Source organism: Serinus canaria, chromosome 9, assembly GCF_022539315.1.
Source record: "Serinus canaria isolate serCan28SL12 chromosome 9, serCan2020, whole genome shotgun sequence".
Lineage (NCBI taxonomy): Eukaryota > Metazoa > Chordata > Aves > Passeriformes > Fringillidae > Serinus > Serinus canaria.
Window position 1 is genome coordinate 777,816 of NC_066323.1, and position 19,760 is coordinate 797,575.

Consider the following 19,760-nt stretch of genomic DNA (forward strand, 5'->3'; position numbering starts at 1 on the left):
GGCCGTGGCACGGTGGCACAGGGATGTGTGGTACCTGCCAGGGGTGCCACAGCCACAGGGGGACTCACAGCAAGAGGCCACAGCACAAAGACAGACACACCTGAGAGCTGGCAAGAGCTGCTCCCCTCAGTCCCTCTGTCCCTCTGTTCCCACAGCACGGGAAATCAGAAGGTAGCTCCAACAAGGAATGCAGCTGGGCTACATTAGCCCTACAAGGATTCTCTTACTGGCACGGCCATTTCAGCGCTGCCATAAACCAAATTTGTATCAGCAAGCCCAGGGCTCTTAATCTGGATTTATGACTCTGCTACCAACTCCATAAACCATCTACAGCCACTCGAGGGGCTGGATTAAAGTCAGCTGTGTGGGAAACAATGTGAGTCTGTCAACTTCAATGAGAGCATGTCCACCTTGCACTGATCCTGAATCTGACTCCAGAGAACGAACTGGAGCTTGACTCGGGACACACACACAGCAGATGGAGCAGTTCCAGATGGATTTTGGAAAACTGGATGACTCAGCTATTTCTCTTCTGATTTTTTTCATCTCTCCAGAGTTTTCCTGGTTCTCCTCAGGAGCTGAGTTTACACATCCTTCCCTCAGAACCTGCAGGCTGATCCCACCTTCACTTTACAGCAGCATTTTATTGAGCTGGCTCAGTCAGTGCCCAGGAGCTCCCAGAGCAGCTTGTCCTTAGGGATCCTGTCTCCTGCCTGCAAGGTCAGGGTGCTGTGGATGCTGACAGCTTTCACTCTCTCTGTGTTATCAGAGCAAACACAGCCCTGCTCCTTTCAGAGGGCCCTGGGCTCCAAGGATGGTGCCAGCTCTGGCTGTCACAGTTGGAATTGCTCTCTGTGCATGTTGTACTGCACCAGCATTCTGCTTAACCTCTGGATAACATAGCCAGTATTTCTTTCCATCCCCCACCGTGTCCTAAAATAACACTTTTTAAGCCCAATCCCTGTCATTCTGGGGAAAAGTGTGTATGGAAAATTATTATGTTGGGAACATGTATTTAAACAGCTGCCAAAAGTACACAATTTTAAAATAGTGAGAGCAAAGCACAGCACTGTGGGGTCTGGACAGAAGAAATCTTCACTCCAGAAAGCTTATTTCATATACACAGTAATTTCCCCAAATAAATAATGCCACAGTGCTAATAATGTTTATGGGATGAGACGGATCTCTTCTGAATGCCGGCACAAAATTTGAATTAACTGACAAGAGGCATAATTTACCTTGAGTTCTCTTCATTAGGCACCACTGGCAGCTTCTCCTGAACTAGGAGGAATAACAATTAACTTCAGATGGAAATATGAAATCTAAATTACAGTTGCTAAACCTAAGAAGAGTAAGGAGAAGATTCTATTATAATAAGATATATTCAAATTACATACACAGCACCTTTAATCTGGGAGAGTGGGCTCGTTAGGAATGACAGAAATGTGGATAGAGTATGAAGTTTAGTATTTCTTTATATTCCTCAAACAAGCAACACAAGACTGCACCTTGTTTTCTCTCAGTGTTTATCCACAGAAAATCCCAACCACCCTCTCAGCTGTTAGATACAGGCACAACTTATCACACATTCTACTGGGCCTATTTCCACCCTGCATCTTCCAAGGATTACTGCACAGGACACCAGGAACTGTGCTTGAAACTCCAAGAGAGTAACAACAGTTTCTCATCCTGCCATCTGTGATGAGGACTCCAAAAGCAGAGGAGTGAACTCCTCAGTTCGTGTTACTCGACTCCTTGGACCTCTTTCAGCTGGGGAGCTGCAGGACAAACATCCCTCCTGCCCCAAATACCCCTCCTGCCCCAAACAAACACCCTCCTGCCCCAAATACCCCTCCTGCCCCAAACAAACACCCTCCTGCCCCAAACAAACATCCCGTGCCCCAAACAAACACCCTCCTGCCCCAAATACCCCTCCTGCCCCAAATACCCCTCCTGCCCCAAACAAACACCCTCCTGCCCCAAATACCCCTCCTGCCCCAAATACCCCTCCTGTCCCAAACAAACACCCCCTGTCCCAAACAAACACCCCATCCTGCCCCAAACCACCCCTCTTGCTTAACCATGTATTAGAGCTTTACCAATAAAACTGAGACCAATAAAAGCAGTAGAACTGAGACCAAGCTGCCAGCAGGACATGCTCTGGAGCCCTGCCTTTAGTGAAGGCTGAAGGGCCCTGGGCACTCTGTGTCCCTCCCTCTGGGAAGTGACTGGAACGTCCCCACCCAAGGATGTCCTTTAGCTGGCAGCTGTATTCCTGTGGCAGTGCTCCATGTTCCACAGCATCCTTTTCATCCCAGGCATTGTTCTCAGACAATTTCAAATATCTTCCATTTACATTAGACAATGCCATGTCACTCTTCCCTCACACGTGGTCAGCTCACTCTGAGTTATGAGATTTCATTTCTGCAGCTCACTCGGGAAGGGGAATAAACAAAATAAAAATTCCTGGTAAGAAAGCAGCTGACTGATAGAGAACCAGCCCTCATGAAACCCATTATTCTGGAACACTTAAGGGGAGGAAAGAATTTATAAGACAGACGAGTTTTTTTTTTTTTCCAAAAGCATGTAAATAATTTATGAATTCAAGTTCTAATGGAAAGCAGGTGGGACCTGTACTATAAATGGCTGCAGCTCTAGAAAACTGAAATGCTCACTGAATATATCTTGGTAGGTAACCACAGAGCACTCTTCTTTAGAAAATACAAACCCAGAATTGTTAATCTTTGTTTTGGCAGAGGATAATTCTAGCATGTAAAATTGCATCATCTTAAATACCACCTGGAAACAAATGGTGGAAGAATGTGCTGTGTTAGAAACTGCTGTAACATTTCAAACATTCTTGTGCTGCTTCTTTCCACTGCAAGCCAGCAAAGAGCCCCAGTGAGAACATCTGGGACCAGCACAGAGCATGGCAGAAACACAGGCAGGGGGACTCAGACCAGCCTCAGACACCTCACACTGAACAGGAGGCCAGTACAGAGAAACCTGCCAATGTTTTCACCCTTAGAAATGCTGTTTTCAGCATTTCTCCAGGGACCCCGAGGGTATCTCCCATCCTCAGTGCCTGGGGTTCAGCTCATCCCCTGTGAGCTGCCAGTGCCCTTCCCAACTCCACCAGGGTGACAGAGGGCAAAGGGAAAGACCAGAGTTCCAAAACAAAGGATAACTGTGCCTCTCTTTCCAAAAGCTCCCTCTGCTCCCTCCCTCTCTCTTCCCTGGGCTGTCACCCTGGAAAGCTGTTAATGCCTAAAGGGGGGTGTGCCAGGAGCTCCTTTTAGCACTGGATTTTTAAACCATTCCCAGGGATTGTCTGAGTATGCCAGGGAAGCTGTGGTTTCACAGCAGGGTGGTCACCAGTTTGCCATGGCAGCAGAGACACAGGCCCAGAGCAGGTCAGAGCTTAACCAAAGGCAGAGGCAGCTGCAGCTGTAACCAAAGCAGAGGTTGAGACTGGCACCTCCTGGGGGGAAGCTGAGTGTAATAAACACATTTATAACTCTCTTCTAGCAAAATCAGGAGTGTCCCCTCCTCAGGTGCTACTTTATTCAATCCCTTGGCACCCAAACCCTTTAAATTTAGCAAGTGGTCCAGCCAGGTAAACCTTAGAACTTCAGAAAAAACTTCTTCAGAGCTTTTGAAATTTCAGAGCTTCTAAATCTTCTGAGTTTGAGCTTGGAGAGAAGGAAAACCACCAGTGACTGACCCCTGCTCCTGAGCCCTACCACCAGTACAGAATGTCACATTAGCTGGATCTGTATCCCCTCTTCACTGTGTTCTAAGTTTGCTGTGTAGCTCAGCTCAAACAAAAGAACTTCAGGGACATCTTATTTTAAGGCTGATACAGAAAAAAAACTTAATTATTATTATGTTGGAAAAGCTGATTGTGCTTCTCCACTACAAGATGAGAAGAAAATTAAAAATAAAGTATCACTTGTCAGTATCTTTATAATAACTAAAGCTGGGAACTCTGAATGCATCTTAACAAAGCTGTGAACATCTCCACAGATTCAAATTTCTAATCTCCTAAAATGCTGCAAGCAAAATGGTTCATTTTTAAATCCTCCAAGAATATGGATTATTCCCTCTAATCTTCACTAAATCATATAAAAGATAATGAAAAACTATTTTGTTTTAATCACTCTTAGGAAAATCATCAGAGAAATCTCCTCCTTTAATCCCCTCATAAGTGCCATCTCCTCAAAAGTTCATCAGCAAAGATTTGGTTACTGGCCAGGGGGAGCCTCAGCCAAGTCACCGTGACTATGGAATGTTCCAGTGCTGCTCTGACACTGGCAAGGGTGGTCCAGGGAGTACAGGCTCACCAGAAAAACCCCAACAACCACATCTCAGTCTTGTCTCACACACCTCTGCCAATTTTGATCTCATTCAGCCCAGCCACTTAATGAAAGATACAGCACTTTTTATCAGCCCAGCAGTGCCAAAGGCTTCTTAAGAAACCAATATCTGCATCAGACAAGTGTAAAAAAGCAACCTGTAAAAGGTAAAACACCTTTTCTTTCCTGCTACCTATCAACCATAAGGATTATCCAGGATATCTGACATGAAGTTATCCAAGATGCAGCAGGGTGTTCCAGGAGTGTTTCAGAGCATAGGATACACAAGACCTGGGAACACGTAGGAATAAATATTTATAAACACTCTTGTGAATTTTGTTTTGGCTCAGCCATCAGAGCAGAACATTATTTACATAGTAAAATCAACCTTCTATCTGTAAACAAAACCTAACAATCACGGTGATAATACATGCTAAGGGCAGAGGATTTTTGTCTCAGGTAAAACAAATAAAACTCATAAACATGAGAGCAGCCAGTCAGTGAAAAAGGAGGAATAGTGTCACACATCACGCAGAGTCAGCCGTGCCCAAAGCTAAAGAAAACTGTAAATGATGCATGAGCACAGACAGTATTTACCTAAAACTGTCAAGAAAAGCTTGAATAAAATATAGGGACAAAAAAACCTCTCTGTGAAGAAATTGTAAACTGTAAATGGAAAGAGCTGAAATTTCACAACGTAAGCAGTCAGCTGATGGTACATTTGGAATGAAAAGGGCACAGGACAGGGCTCCCTCAGTGCAGGTAAGCACTGCTCTGGGAGCTCAGGTGAGCGGGAGCTGCAGGCACAGGTGTGGAAATTCCTCCTCTCACTGGGAGCTCAGGTGAGAAGGAGCTGCAGGTACAGGTGTGGAAATTCCTCCTCTCACCGGGAGCTCAGGTGAGCGGGAGCTGCAGGCACAGGTGTGGAAATTCCTCCTCTCACCGGGAGCTCAGGTGAGCAGGAGCTGCAGGCACAGGTGTGGAAATTCCTCCTCTCACCGGGAGCTCAGGTGAGCAGGAGCTGCAGGTACAGGTGTGGAAATTCCCCCTCGCTCTCTCCCAGCTCCCCACGAGGCACAGCCCGGGCCGATGGGGCTCGGAGGCAGCGCCCTGCCCCAGGGCAAAGCCGGGTTGTGCCCCGCCGGGAGCCAGCCCAGCCCTAGCCCAGGTTCTGCCCCGCCGGGAGCCGGCCCGGCCCGAGCCCGGTTTTGCCCTGCCGGGAGCCGGCCCGGTCCGAGCCCAGCGGGGCAGGGCCGGGGCCGAGGACGATCGCGCTGCCAGCAGTGAGTGCCACCCGCAGGGCTCTGCCTCCCCGCAGAAGGCGCTCCCCAGGGAGCTGCCCCGGGCAGGATGCACAGCACGCTCCCAAAGGGGGATTTCTCCACGGAGAGACTTCAGAGCATTCACAATGCTGTAAATCACACACACAGGATAAAGGGAACAGAAGTGAGACAGGCTCAGGGCACCGTGTGGGGCTGTGTGGTATTTTACAGCCATTGTTTTGCACCATTCCCTCACCTAAGTCTAGAAGAGCGGTGTCAGAAATAATTCTTTAAAGTATGAAAGTAAAGAAAATAATTCTACTAGTTCTGAGCGTTGCTGAATATTTTCCAGAGGAAGTCTTGCTGGACTGAAGGTCAAACTGTAACTATAACAGTAGTCTAAGACAAAAAAAACTTAAAAGTCTATGAAGACATGTGAAAATTACATCAATGCATGACCGTATTTCATAAGAATCCTCACAGAATAAATACTACCATTTCCAGTCCTCAGAAATGAAGAATACATGTCACAATTTTCACACAAAGAAATTTAAGCGCACTTTCTAGACCTTCACACAGGGTAGGTCAGTGTTATTAGCCCTACAAAAACAAACACCAGGACTTGCTCTTCCACAGGACCTCTGCTTGGCAAAAGCAGCGTCACCAGGATCTCCCCCACCAGTGAGGAGGCTGGCACCCAGGCCAGTTCAGCTCTTTCGGGTTGTTTGGCTTTCGCTGGGCTGTTTCTGAGGCAGAGAGAGGAGCCCCAGGCGTGGGTGGCCCCGGGCTCCTCCCGCACCCACCCCGATCCCCAGGGCTGCAGCTGGGGCTGGATGCTGCTGCCTGCCAGCTGGGCTTGCACTGCTCCCACCACCTGCTCTGACTTCTGCAGCCCTTCTTAATCTCTGCAGCAGCTCCTGGCTCTTTCAAAAGCTAATTCACTGGAGAAAGAGGAAGGGACACTTTGTGCTTGGTGTTTAAACTGAAAGTTTGTTTTCCAGAAGCTCTTCAGGTTGATAGTTTTGATTGTATTTTAAGAGCTCACAGTGTGACACATTGAACTGTGGGTTCCTGCTGCTGCTGTCACTCACAGAACCCAAACTCTGCCTCCAGCCGGAGAGCAAGGATACAAATCCAGTGAAATGGCAAAGATATTCATGGAATTACCCTGCCCACAGGTGACAGAGCTACTCTGAGGCTGTGTAAGAACAGCAATAAAAGTTCACTGTGGCTCTTGATATACATAAACCCCAAACTTCTAAGCTCAAGGAACACTTCAGCACTCATCTTTTATCCCACTCCTCCCAAGGTCAGCAATTTTAGAAGCACATGTTTTTAGTGCTCAGGATACCATCGGTGAAGTTATGCTGTAATAGCTACAGAAACAGCTGAATTTATAGTCCTGTATTTAAACAAGACTTAAACTCGCTGTAACTTCAAAACTTTTCACAGGAGCAAATCAATTTGACATGAGCAAGTGCCCTTGGGTTGCTGCAGTCAGGAGATATGGGTATGGACCCAAACCCCTCTGAGAGATCCTGCTATGCATTACACTTACAAAAAATTCGGAATTTGAGTTTAGAGCCCAATTTCACAAGTCAAACCCATTGCTGATCCAAAACCAGACTTGGATAGGTCGAATTTCCAGACAGTTCTACACTCCCTTTGCTGCACAGGTATTTTATCACCATGGTCTTTTTTCAGGGTAATTACTGAACAGAGAGAAGAAAGTTAATTATGGTTTGGGTTTCTTTAACCTGGAAGAAAAAACAGCAATTTTGTGCTACTGTGAGAAAACTGCCCAGTTGTTTTCTGCCTTTTCTTATCCTCCACCCTGCCCAAGCTCAGAGACATGGGGTAGGGGGAGGAAGGCATTTTTAGGTTAGATGTAATTTTCTCTTCCTCTCTGGAAAGTAAACAACAACAGAAGCTTGTGCTTGTCTCAGTTATGAGTAAAAAATAAACCAGGACTTCATAATAAAATCACCTGGCATTTAGCAGACACTGATCTCCCCAAAACACACAGAAAATGTGATGCCACAGAACCTTGTAAGTGACAAACAAGTATGATGGAGGAAAGCAAAGAGTTCATAATTTTTTTAAACACAATTGCATATTCCAAGATCAGAAAGCAGCAGCAGTCACATATACCTACAGTACACTGCATACACTGAGCCTGGCTAATGTGTGTTTTAATATTCATGTCTTATCAAATATGTAGATATGCACTCTCAGAGAAAACACACATCATACACTCTAAGCCAGGCATGTGTTACCCAGATAATGCTGAAGATTTATTTCTGCATTTCAAGTTATGAAATCTTTGCGGCTTCTCCTTGTTCTTTACAAAATAAGTAGTTTTCAAATTCTCATCCCTCAGTTCTATGTGTATTTTGAGACATCCTAGCTCCAAGTTCCCTGCCAAAATCAGTGGTGTCATTAAAACTTTTTAAGGAATGTAATAGGTCTGGAAACCCTTAGTAGGCTACTAAATCCCCCTGTAAATCCTGGCAAATTCCCAGAGTGCCCATTCTCACAGGGATACATGGCCTAATTACAAACCCATTAAACACTGGGAGTTCAAGGGTCTGCTTTAAGCCTGCAATTATTTGATCCTCCTCACAGTAAAAGCTTCAGTGCAACAGAGACAGGCAAACCAGAGCCAACAGGGGAGGTGAAGCAGGATCAGAGAGCAGGCAAACTGAAATCCTGGGGCAAGTGAACAGCGGAGGAAAAAGACCGAGCAGGGAGGGAAATAACGCTCAGGAAAGGGCAAGGCTTTCAGCTCCAGGGGGAAGAGAGCACTGCTGGCATGCTGTGAGGCTGCCCAGCCAGGGCAGGGGCACGGAGCTGGCAATGCCAGGGCACCTCTCTGGTACCGAAGGAATGGAGCAGCTCTCTGTGGCTGGGCAAGGAGCAGGGATCCCTGTGGAGCTGCACCTGGCACAGAATGCCATGTACTCACCTGCTCTAACCCATGGGCTGAGCTGTGAGGATGCTCAGAGAGCACACAGCTGAGCACACCAGGCAGGAGCACCAACCCGAGGGGGCATTTCCCAGGCACAGCCACCTCCTGGCTCCTTGTGTCACCCGTGGAGCTTCCAGAGCTTGGACACGGGCCCAAGGAAGGCAGGACAAGTTCTCACTGAGACAAACAATAGAGATTTGTTTTCCCATATTCACACATACAGCACATTTGCCCTTTCATATTTTAAGATAGAAAACCTAATATAAACCATTAGGAAAACCTCTTGGTGTTCCCTCCCAGATCTACTATCTCAGTGTGGCCTGAGAAGGATGGCTTGGATCAGGACAACTCTCCCAGTGTTCTGACAGTCCAGAGCCAGCACTTTTTCCTCTCCATTTTCCATACTGTACTTGTGCCATACAAGCCTTGTACTTTGTCATTTGACATTAAAAAAGACCAGAAAGAGACATTTAAGTCATGGACTCGATTCAAATGATCTCATGGACAGGGCTGTGGAGCCAGCTAATCTGTGACATTGAAACACAACCTATTTTTCTTGCTGACTATTTGCTTATGTCATTTGGGCGGTGAAAAGAAACTCTTATCCAGGATGCCAGCAGCAAGGAAGAACAGAAAAATGGGACTTGCCACCAGGCCAGGCAAGGTGTCACCACCCAGTGCTTTGTCAGGTTATGGCTGATTGCTTTCCAGTGACCCAGACATTACTAATGGGTATCTTTAATCTGTCATCCCACATTTAGGTGTCTCTTTCCTCTCTTCTGAATACCTTAGCAATCAGCTTGACTGTGACTGCACTCCAGACTCCAGCAGACACAGCCTGTGGTGCTGAGTGTGTTTATCAGCCTCACAGTCCAGCAGGGGCTCGCTGCTGTAGCAGACTCTGACACTGAAAGCAATCACAGCCTTGGCAGGGATAACCTAATTAGTGGCTGCACCAGGCTGGACATCCTTGCAGCCTGCTGAGGGAACAGACAACTCAGGACCTGTCCTTCAGAGAGCTCCTGTCCTGCTGGGGTGGGCTGAGCTGCAGCCCCTGCCCCTCGGCAGCACCTGGCCCTGCCAGGGCACACCCACACTGCGAGGTGCAGCATTCCCGAGGGCTCCAGCCCCCCCTCAGCCCCAGCTCAGCCCCCCAGGGGTGCTTTGGTGTCCCAGGTGTGTGGCACTCCCAGGGCTTTGGAGCCTCTGCTGTGGCTGCCCAGAGCCGCAGAGCCCCGTGCAGAGCTGCCCGGAGACACAGAGGGTGTTCACTCCTTGGGTTCTCTGTGTCCCTGGCAGCTCCTGCTCCAGTTTTTGCTGGAGTGATGGCCTCTCTGTGCTTCTGCTCTTTTTTTCCCAGAGCTGTGGTTTTAAAGTTAACCAGAAAAAGTGTGACTGAGCCTTCTCAACTGTATTAGCACTGCACTGTGGTTAAGGGATCTCAATTCTCTCCTCTCCTTTCCTTCTGTGTTTACACCATTATCACTTTTCACACCATCTGCATGTGGCACGTGCAGTTTTACATCCCCCGTGCTGACCCAGCTCCACGAAGCCCCGCACTATTGTCCCAGTAGCACTGGGCACATTGAACACATGGCATTGAACACATGAACACATGGGCAGGGCTGCACAGACGGGACCCCAGAGAGCCTGATGGCCAGAGCGAGCTGCAGCAATGGCTGTGGCTCTCAGGCAAGCTCCAAACCAGCCAAAACAAAACCAAACAAAAACACCAACAAACAAACAAAACACGGGGAGGGGGGATTAAAAAAAATAAAAAGAAAAAAAAAAGAAAGCTTTTCAGCCTTTTCAGCCAAGTGTTTTGTCAGGCTTGCAAACACCTGCAAATCACTTGCACTGCAAAGCCTGTCGCCTAACAAAGACAAAGCTTTGTAATACAATACAATTAGACCTGAATAATTTAGGCATTGAAACAAATATTTTGAGACCAAGACTGTTTGCTTTCCTGAATGAGAAATTACCCAGGCTTGGATTCATTACAAACCTACTGAGAAACAAAACCAGAACCAAATGAGGAAATACTCAGTGTGGTAAGACTTTACCACCTAAATTCTCACAGTCCTGCTGCACTGAACACTCAGGGGCTAAGGAGGGAAGGCAGGAGGTTCCCCATTTCCCTCTCCTCTAGCACAGGACATGATGGGAAGGGATCAGCAGGGTTGACAGGGGTGGTCTCACTCACACAGGCAGCATTCACGTTGTTTGTTCCTTGAACCCTGGCTTTGCTGCTTTGAAAAGTGAGCTTTTCCAGAAGGAACTAGAGACAAGTATCAATAATGTTGTTTCACAGTAGTGTGAATGAGTCCTAATGTCTCCCAGAGGTCGTGCTGTGGCACTTTGGACCTACAGGAGAACACAGTATTGAATGGGTCACAGGCCTTTCTTGACTCCATGAGAAATTCCAGTTGAGCTATTGGGATACAGTTTGTTTTTCTGAAGGCTGGACAGGGAACCCATTCTTGTATGTTGTTCTGAACTACTTGTGGGCCCAGATTTTGGAACAGCTTCCTTCCCTAGCCAGATTTTTAAGGGATACTCCTGCTAAGTATTGCTATCTCCTCTCAAATTAGCAGTGAGCAGAACTCTCTGTTTTTTAAGGACACGGATTTAACAACAGTTAATATGCTCTTCCACATTAACTCCCTTTTGTTCATTTTCTGTCTCTAAATGGAATGTTGGGTGTTATTTGGTTCTACAAATTTACCACGTATTTGTTCCAACCTGGTGGCTGTCCAGAGGAGTCTGTGAGCAGCAGTGCCAGACCCCTCCAAACTCGTGCCTAAAGGATGAAGCTGCACACTCTTCCTCCTGCTCCTCACTGCAAGCAGCAAGATCAGAGCAGCACACCTCAACAAGGCGTTAAGGAAAAACTATTTCCTCTTATCTTATAAATTTGAGGATTCCATTGTTTCTTTCAATGGTGGGGTGAACTTTCTGTTGCTGGTTTGCCTTTTTGTTTCTTATCTTGGTGAAATCACAGTCCTGGCAGAGGAAGGTGAGTAAGAGGGAGGCAAACACATAGTGTTTAACCGGAATCAATACAAGGGTCACCTGCTCCTCGGGTCATCCTGGCACTGGGGGCTTGCCCTCAGGAATCTGCAGGGCATGTCCCATAGCAGAATGAAGATACAGGTCTGTCATCCCTAAAATTACAGGGTTGGAAAAGCCCTCTAAGACCATCCATTCCCCCAGCACTCCAAGGCCACCACTGACCATGTCCCCAAGTGCCACATCCACCCAGCTTTTTAAATCCCTCCACTGCCCTGGGCAGCTGTGCCAGGGCTGGGCAACCATTTCTGGGAAGAAATTCTCTCTAATAAGCAAACAAAACCTCTCTGGCAGAACCTGAGGCCATTTCCTTTTGTCCTATCACTTGTTATCTGGGAGAAGAAGAGAGCCACCTCAGGGCTGTGTCCCACTGCAGACCTCACCTCTCTGATTGCCCGCAGCAGCAGTGATAACATTGTCCTTAGGAAGCAGGTCACACTGTTGACTTGCTGGGAGTTTTCCCTAGGAAAGGCCCAAACAGGAATCTCAGTGCTTGACTCACAGATCACACCTCTCCCAGCCTGTGTCACCCACAGCTGCTCTCTCTTTCCAAGCACGAGGTTCTACAGGAGTGGAAACTCTCTCACTGCCTGCCAGGTATGTGAGTCCTCTTTGGGCTATTTACAGATTACCAGACGAGTTTCTTCCTTTTCTCTCTCTCTGTGGTTAATTAGGCAGTTCTACATTTGTTTTGTTCACCTATAATTTTTGAAACAAGTCCTTTGTTTTGCCACTTTAGTTGAGTCTGTTTGCACATCACCCTGCATTTCCCTTCAAGCTTTGTTGCAGTGGAGGCTGTGCAATGGGCACCTGGTTACAAAATCACATGTATTTTTAATGCCTCCTCCAGTCTTACATTGCTTGGTGAAATTTGCTATTGTTTAAGGCATCAGGCAATGACAGAAGTGACCTGCAGGAGCACATGGCTTGTCCCAGGAAAAGGACTGGAACTCTGTAAAAATTACTGCAGGAAAGGGTGAATGTGAGATACTTATAATAATTTGAACACTGATCCTGGAAAGGATATAATCAGTATTTCCCCCACTCCTCTCTGTAAGAAAATGCAGTATTCTTGTTCTCTAGACCTTTTGAAATTTTTTTCTTGCCCATTTTTGACACTTCTATTGCTTTTGTGGTGAATAAAACATGCTTCTTCAGAAGTTCATTTTGCAAAAGTGCTTCATTTGTACAGCTAATGCTCATCCTCCCCTCTTCATTGCATCTGCCCTGCAGATCACTCACTGGGCAGTCCCATAAGGAAATGGGGATTCAGTTTCCACCTTTCTTGGCAGAAGTTACCCCTCTCAAGCCGCAGACATTTTAGTGTGCGTAGCTGGTAATAAAAGATTTCAGAAATTCCTGCCATGTCTGCCTCAGAGGTAATAAACCTCTAAAGGAACGCAGCAGAAAGCAGTGTGGTATCTGGTTTGAATGAGAGGAATGACTGCAATTCATATTGCTGCTGTTGATGTTTGTCAGTCTCTTAGTAAAAATGAAACTTAATGAAGATGAAACTTTGTAAGAATGAAACAAATATCTTTTGATACTCAAGTGGCAGAGAAATCTTTTGACAGAGCTCAGAGCTGCCTCTCCGTGCAAGAAGTCACAGCTATCTCCCTCCCAAGGAGAAATCACTCGGTGAATGAGGATGTAAGATCTTGCAGAGCGTATGTGACTGCATTAATTTGACAAAGGCGATGAGTGTGCATGGAAGCAGGCACCGAGCCGCAGACATGCAGCCGCTAACCTTCCCCGCGCATCCCCTCCCTCCTTCTCCTGAGCCGCCCGGCGGGAAATGAGACGCGGGCAGGTGCAGGGGCCGCTCCATCGGACGCGGCGCTCCGCCGCCCCGCCCGGCCCCGCACTGCCCCGCCGCCGGGGGAGGCTTGGCGAGGTGCACAGCGCGCTTCGCCGCGGCGGGGGGGGGCTTGTTTGTTTGTTTCCTGCCCCATCGCGTTTTTATGATCGCGAAGAGGAAGAAGCCTTCAGGTCAGCCGGAGAACTGCTGGCCCGGCGGCCGGCGGACAAGGGCTCCTTTGATCGGCGGCGAGCGGCGGGCGCGGGCAGCGGGGAGCGCCCGGGCTCGGATGTCCCGGCCATGCGGGAGCCCCGCGGCGCCGCTGCTGCCCGCGGGCGCTGAGCCCCGCCGGTGGCTGCCCGGCACAGCCCCGCCAGCCTGAGCCGAGCCCGAGCCGGAGCCCGAGCCGGAGCCCGAGCCGGAGCCCCAGCCCCAGCCCCAGCCCCAGCCCCAGCCCCAGCCCCAGCCGGCGCCGCCTCCCCGCGAGCCCCGCGGGCGCGGACCCGCCGGCTCGGGGCGTCCCCGCCGCCTCCGCCCGGCGCCGCCCGGGGATGTGCGAGGCGGCCCCGCGGCCGGAGCCCTGCGAGCACCAGCGGGTGAGTGCGGGACGGGGCTGCGGGAGCGGGGAGGGACGGACGGACGGACGGGACTCCGCGCGGCTGCCCAAGCCGGGAGCTGCCAGCCGGCAGCGGTGCTCCCTGAGCCGGGACGCTGGGTCTGGGGCCAGCTCACCCGCGGAGGGCCGCGGGCCGGGCTCGGCCGGGGGTCGCACCCTGGGAGCAGCGCCCCGAGCCACCCTCGGGGGGCCGGGACCGGCCCGGGCAGCGGCTGCGGCAGAGCCGAGCGCCCTCCCCGCCCAGGGCGGCCCGGCCCGGCCTTAGGCGCCTCCCCGGGGGCCGGAGCCGCGCTCGGAGGGCTCTGGGGATGTGCAGAGCTTCGGGGATGTGCAGTGTGCAGGGCTCTAGGGATATGCAGAGCTCCGGGGATGTGCAGGGCTCCGAGGATGTGCCCGGTTACGGGGATGTGCCCTGCTCCGGGAATGTGCAGAGCTCCGGGAATGTGCAGGGATCAGGGCTGTGCCCTGCTCCGGGAATGTGCAGAGCTCCGGGGATGTGCAGGGCTCCGAGGATGTGCCCGGTTACGGGGATGTGCCCTGCTCCGGGAATGTGCAGAGCTCCGGGAATGTGCAGGGATCAGGGCTGTGCCGAGCTCCGGGGCTGTGCCCGGCTCCGGGGATGTGTAGGGATCCGGGCTGTGCCCTGCTCCGGGAATATGCAGAGCTCCGGGGATGTGTAGGGATCCGGGCTGTGCCCGGCTCCGGGGCTGTGCCCGGCTCCGGGGATGTGCAGGGATCCGAGCTGTGCCCTGCTCCGGGGCTGTGCCCGGCTCCGGGGATGTGCCGGGCTCCGGGGCTGTGCCCGGCTCCGGGGATGTGCCCTGCTCCGGGGCTCTGCAGGGATCCGGGATGTGCCGGGCTCCGGGGCTCTGCCGGGCTCCGGGGCTGTGCCCGGCTCCGGGGATGTGCAGGGATCCGAGCTGTGCCCTGCTCCGGGGATGTGCCCTGCTCCGGGGATGTGCAGGGATCCGGGCTGTGCCCGGCTCCGGGGCTGTGCCCTGCTCCGGGGCTGTGCCCGGCTCCGTGTGGCGGAAGAGGAGCAGCCCCGCACGCTGCCCGGCGATGCCCCGTGGCACTGCAGGCTAGCACGGGACAGGCTGCACAAGTTAATGAAAACACAGTAAAATATTCCTGTGATTTGCTACATTTTCTGTGGAGGCGACGCTGGGAACCAAGTAAGCCACAAACCGATTTTAACAAGCCCATCCCAAAACCAAAAGCTAATGCATTCATTAACTCCTTGTGCCATCTAGATCAGGATCAGTCGAAACATCTTCAGCGCTCCGTGGTGTCTAAGCTTTAGCAGGCAGAGCAGAGGGGATCACATGAGCACCAGGAGAAGTGTAAGGAAACCAGAATACCGAGGCTTGCATCTGCTTAAATTATTCTTACAGTTTCGCTGTGCATGCAGTAGCACATAAAGCAGCTTCTGCCTGGTGGTCCTTAATGCAGATGGGTTCAACTCTCCAAATAACTAGAAGTAAAAATTAGATGTCAGATGCCTTTAGACGCAAGGAGCTCTCCTGCAGGAACAGAAAGATTAGCTCGCTTGGAAAAACTTAGATGACTGCAAAGAACATATTTACACATGAAAGGTGCAGTGTTTCCTGCTGCTCTACTGAACTGTATTTTCAGTGCTCAAAGTCACCACCAGAGTCAGGAGATAAGCATCATTGCTTCAGTGAGCCTCCAAGTACTCAGACGATTCCGGAGACTCGGCACTATTTAGTCCATATAAATAACTTTTTTTCTTGCTGCTTAATTTGACTGGAAGTGAGAAGAGGATAATGATTAATTTGCTTTTTTATTACCTATGAACTTCTAGCTCATAGTTAATGCAGGACAGATTTCTGACTCCTTTGCACATTTCAGTGGGATTTCAGTCCTGTGCCTCAGAGACCACTGGCTCATTTGGCCAAAAATCCTGTTCTTCAGAGAAAAACAGCAGCTGATGAGGCACGTGAAAGAGGTTGTGCTGGTCCCTGTAGGTGCAGAAAGACGGAGGCTGGGCAGACCTCAGGATTCATCCTCCCGAGCCATGGAAGAGCTGCAGTTCTGGCACTGCCAGTCACCTCTTGCAGCTTGATGTCCCAGGAGTAGTGACAGAAGGGCAGATGAGACATGCAGAAAGAAAATGTTCTCTTGTTTATGTCAAGGAGCAGTGTGAGAATGTCCAGCGAGCCACTGAGACAGGTGTTGGTAAACCCATGGAACATGAAATCTCACTTACATCTGTAGTATGGGGTTATTTGCCATCTTTAGTTTATTATTAAACATACACTTTAGGGACCTGTTTTTGCAGCAGAGGAGCCTCATTCTAGGGGAGGTGGACATCAGAGGAAGGAAGAGATTATTGGAAACTAAGGAATGTGAATCAGACAGAAAACTAAGGAAAAGAATCAGGCAGGAGATCCAGTGGAAAAGCAAAAACTGGAGATCTGGCTGCAGCAGTTTGAGGAGAGTTTGAGTTGGGATGAACACAAGGCAGCATTACAGCTAAGCCAGTTTAAAATAATGAAGTTCTGAGTCTTAGACTTGACTGGATGCAGAGCCTGAGAAGGGTCCCTCACTGACTTATGGGGAGAGGGAGACGGTGTAAGGAAGGTTGACCTTTGTGTGAGGGGTCTGGTGAATGGAGTGTTCCCATTATTTATCCCAGTGAAATTCTCATATTCTTTCCCATTGGATGGAAAGGGTGTGTACTGCCTGTGGATGTAAAGAGCCCCAGGAAATGCTGGCAGGGATCTTCATTGTGAAATACTGAGAAATACATTGCTGTGTGTGTAGGGATTGGAATCTCAGTTGGTGGAGGAAAGTCTGGCCCTGGATAAGCAGGAGCAGGTGAAGGGAGAGCACAGAGCTGCCACCAGCAGCACTGCAAAGGTGGCCCAGTTACCTCTCAAGAGCAAGAGCAGGAGGATCTCCAAACCAAGGGCTGCACGAGTGAGTGTGAGCTGCTGCCAGCGGCGTTGCGTGACTCCTGTGTGCAGCGCTCTAACCTCCAAAGACAGGCCTGCTCACTGCCTTTACGAATTGCTGTGAACACTCACTGTCTTCAGTGTGAGTTTGACAGCCTCCCAGCAGAGCCTCATTTTTTTTTTCTATTTTTAGAGCCAGCTGTAAAGCTGTAGTCAAGAACTGCTTACATAATATTTTAGAAGTGACAGCGAAGCACAATGGCATATTTTGACCTTTGGCATTAGATAAGTAATTGGCAGGTTAAGTTAATTTTTATTCAAGCAAAGAGACTTGCTTTTTACTGCTCGTGAACTCCTGTACCTTCACACAAGATTAAACCCCACGGGTACATTTTAAAAATAGGGCTTGGTTTGCTGGCCTTCCTTTTCTGTGTGGTGTGAAGGAAGCTCCACCACGTGAAGGAACTCCACTCTTCTGCTCTCCATCTATGACACAAAGTGTGTGGTACGTGAGTGTGAGAGTGTGTGTGTGTGTGTGTGTGTGTGTGAGTGTGTGCACAGGCCTGGAAGTGGGCAGGATTCTTCATTTCCTGACTGACAGCCCAGTAGTATTACAAACAATTGGAAAACTCACCTAGAAAACACCTTTGTTGCGTGCAGTTGAGGAGCTGGTTTCGAGCCTGTGACTCAGGGTGAGCGCTCAGTGAATATTCCCTTTTCTATTCCAGACACTGGGTTATGGGCAAGTCAGAAAGCCAGATGGATATAACTGAAATGAATACTCCAAAACCAAAGAAGAGGCTGGGATGGAGTGGCCTGGAAATAGGGCTGGCTGTGGTGGTGCTGCTGCTGGCCATCGTGGCCATCACCATGATCGTCCTGTACGCTACGTATGACGGTGAGTGCAAGGGGCTGCCTGGGAGACAGGTACAGGCAAGGGAAGGGCTGGGGTGCTGCGGGTACAGGCAGGGGAAGGGTTGGGGTGCTGCGGGTACAGGCAGGGGAAGGGTTGGGGTGCTGGCTGAAATGCAAAGCTGCTGTACCTGGGGCTTGTGGCTGGAAAAACTCAGAAACTGCTTCTTTCCAGCTGGGACTCGGTAAATTCGTTTGTTCATGCAAAGTTGTGGTAAACACAAACCATCTGCTTGTTCTGACTTAGGCATACTTCTGTTTGTAATTAATGCTTCAGTAAGCAAAGATCCCAACAAAGAACAACATTGCTGAAGAAAACCAAACTCCAGGGCTCCCTTTGTGTTCCTGATGTATGAAATCCTAGATGTATGAAATCCTAGATGTATGAAAATCCCATTTTTTCCTTTTTCAGGCTGTCGCAGCAAGGACTCTCAGTGGGTGTAGTCATCCTGAGAGGTTTTGTGCTTCAGTAGCCAGAGCAAAATAATTTCATTTAGGGGGAAATCCATTGGTAATTCTTGGAAAAGATAATACAGAGAAGCTACGATTTCCATCTAGGGTCAAACTAGAATTTTTCCTTATACTGGGCATTAAGTGCTTTTTAATTTTGAAGTACTTAATAGTTGTGCTTAAGCTTTTTAGTGAAGTATAGTTCAATTATGGCCTGGAAAAATACCATTATGGGGGGAAAAAAGTTCTATTTTCAAAGTCTCAAAAGGAAATATTTTCATATTCCTGAATCCTGTATTTTGTTCAGAAGACTTCAGAGTGAATGTCTCAGAATTTTCATATAATTCCTTGAAAATCCTTTTGTCATTGTAAAGTACTGCTAAATTCAAACTGGCTTTGTCATTCTCTCCAGTCCTTGAGCTATTTTTCTCTAAAATGCTTCTTTGTTATAAAAATAGTATTTTGCCCACCTCCAATTGATGGGACATTATTCTCTGATGACTACAAAAATTCCACATGATGAGTGACTAGCACTGAGTGACCCTAAAGGGTTGAAGATGATGATATTTTTAGAGCCTGATCCTATAAATATTCCCTTACTGACTGTAAGGTGTCCATTCATATTATCTTACTGTACTCTGCAATTAAGTTGACTGCCAATGGAAACATCTACAGTAGACTTTATTATATTGGCATTGAGTAAAGAATTAAGAATATGATTGTATTCTCTTTCAGATGGCATTTGTAAGACACCAGACTGTATCAAATCAGGTAAGAGTGAAAATACATGTTTTAAATTAATTTATGTGGTTTAAACAAAATTTCTACCACAAAATTCTCCCATCTAGCTGCAGACAAGTATGGCACATGGAAGAGTGGGTCTGTTACCCCACAGGATTTTCTTAGCATAGTTCTTCATCAAAAGTGAACTCTTGTGCCATGATAGTGCCAATCTTACAGAGCCATCCTCCATGTCCAAAAGGTTCTGCATGTTACATCTGACAAGCTGCTTCATCCTCCAGTAACAGCTGCAGCTGTTAAAGAACCCCAGGAGCACAGCACCCAGGGAGGCTCCAAAGGTGCTGAGTCAGAGACACCTTTTAGGCTGGCAGATACAGCAGAAACAGCACAGGACAGCTGGTGTGTGCGTGCCCTTACTTCCACGGGACTGCTGGTTTCAGGTGTTGTTTCAGCAGCTCAGCCCTAAGGAAAGCCCCAGGGCAGCCCCTCATCCCAGGAGCTGCAGTTTGCCATCAGCATGGGCCACACAGAAGGTTCATTTCAGGGGACCATCACTGAATGTTCATTCCACTGCCAAGGTGTTCTTCTCCCAGCATGAAAGCTCATGCTGGGGTTTGGAAAATGGTCCAAGTAGTTCTCTAGCAGATTGTTTTTAATCTCTGGTGATGCTC

At 48.9% G+C, this 19,760-nt stretch overlaps 1 protein-coding gene across 2 annotated transcripts in view; it reads left to right on the top strand.

The window, feature by feature from the left end:
- Window positions 1-12,234: 12,234 nt before the first annotated feature.
- MME (membrane metalloendopeptidase) overlaps window positions 12,235-19,760 on the top strand; it is a 33,617-nt gene continuing 26,091 nt past the window's right edge. Inside the window, exons 1-3 of one of the 2 annotated variants that reach the window (XM_009088981.4) lie at window positions 12,235-12,251; window positions 17,715-17,884; window positions 19,084-19,119. In XM_009088981.4, the coding sequence (XP_009087229.1) occupies window positions 17,725-17,884; window positions 19,084-19,119 (196 nt within the window). In that variant the 5' untranslated portion in view covers window positions 12,235-12,251; window positions 17,715-17,724. Of the gene's footprint in view, window positions 12,252-13,916; window positions 14,049-17,714; window positions 17,885-19,083; window positions 19,120-19,760 lie in introns of those variants that run through there. The other variant, XM_050978067.1, reaches the window with a different exon arrangement.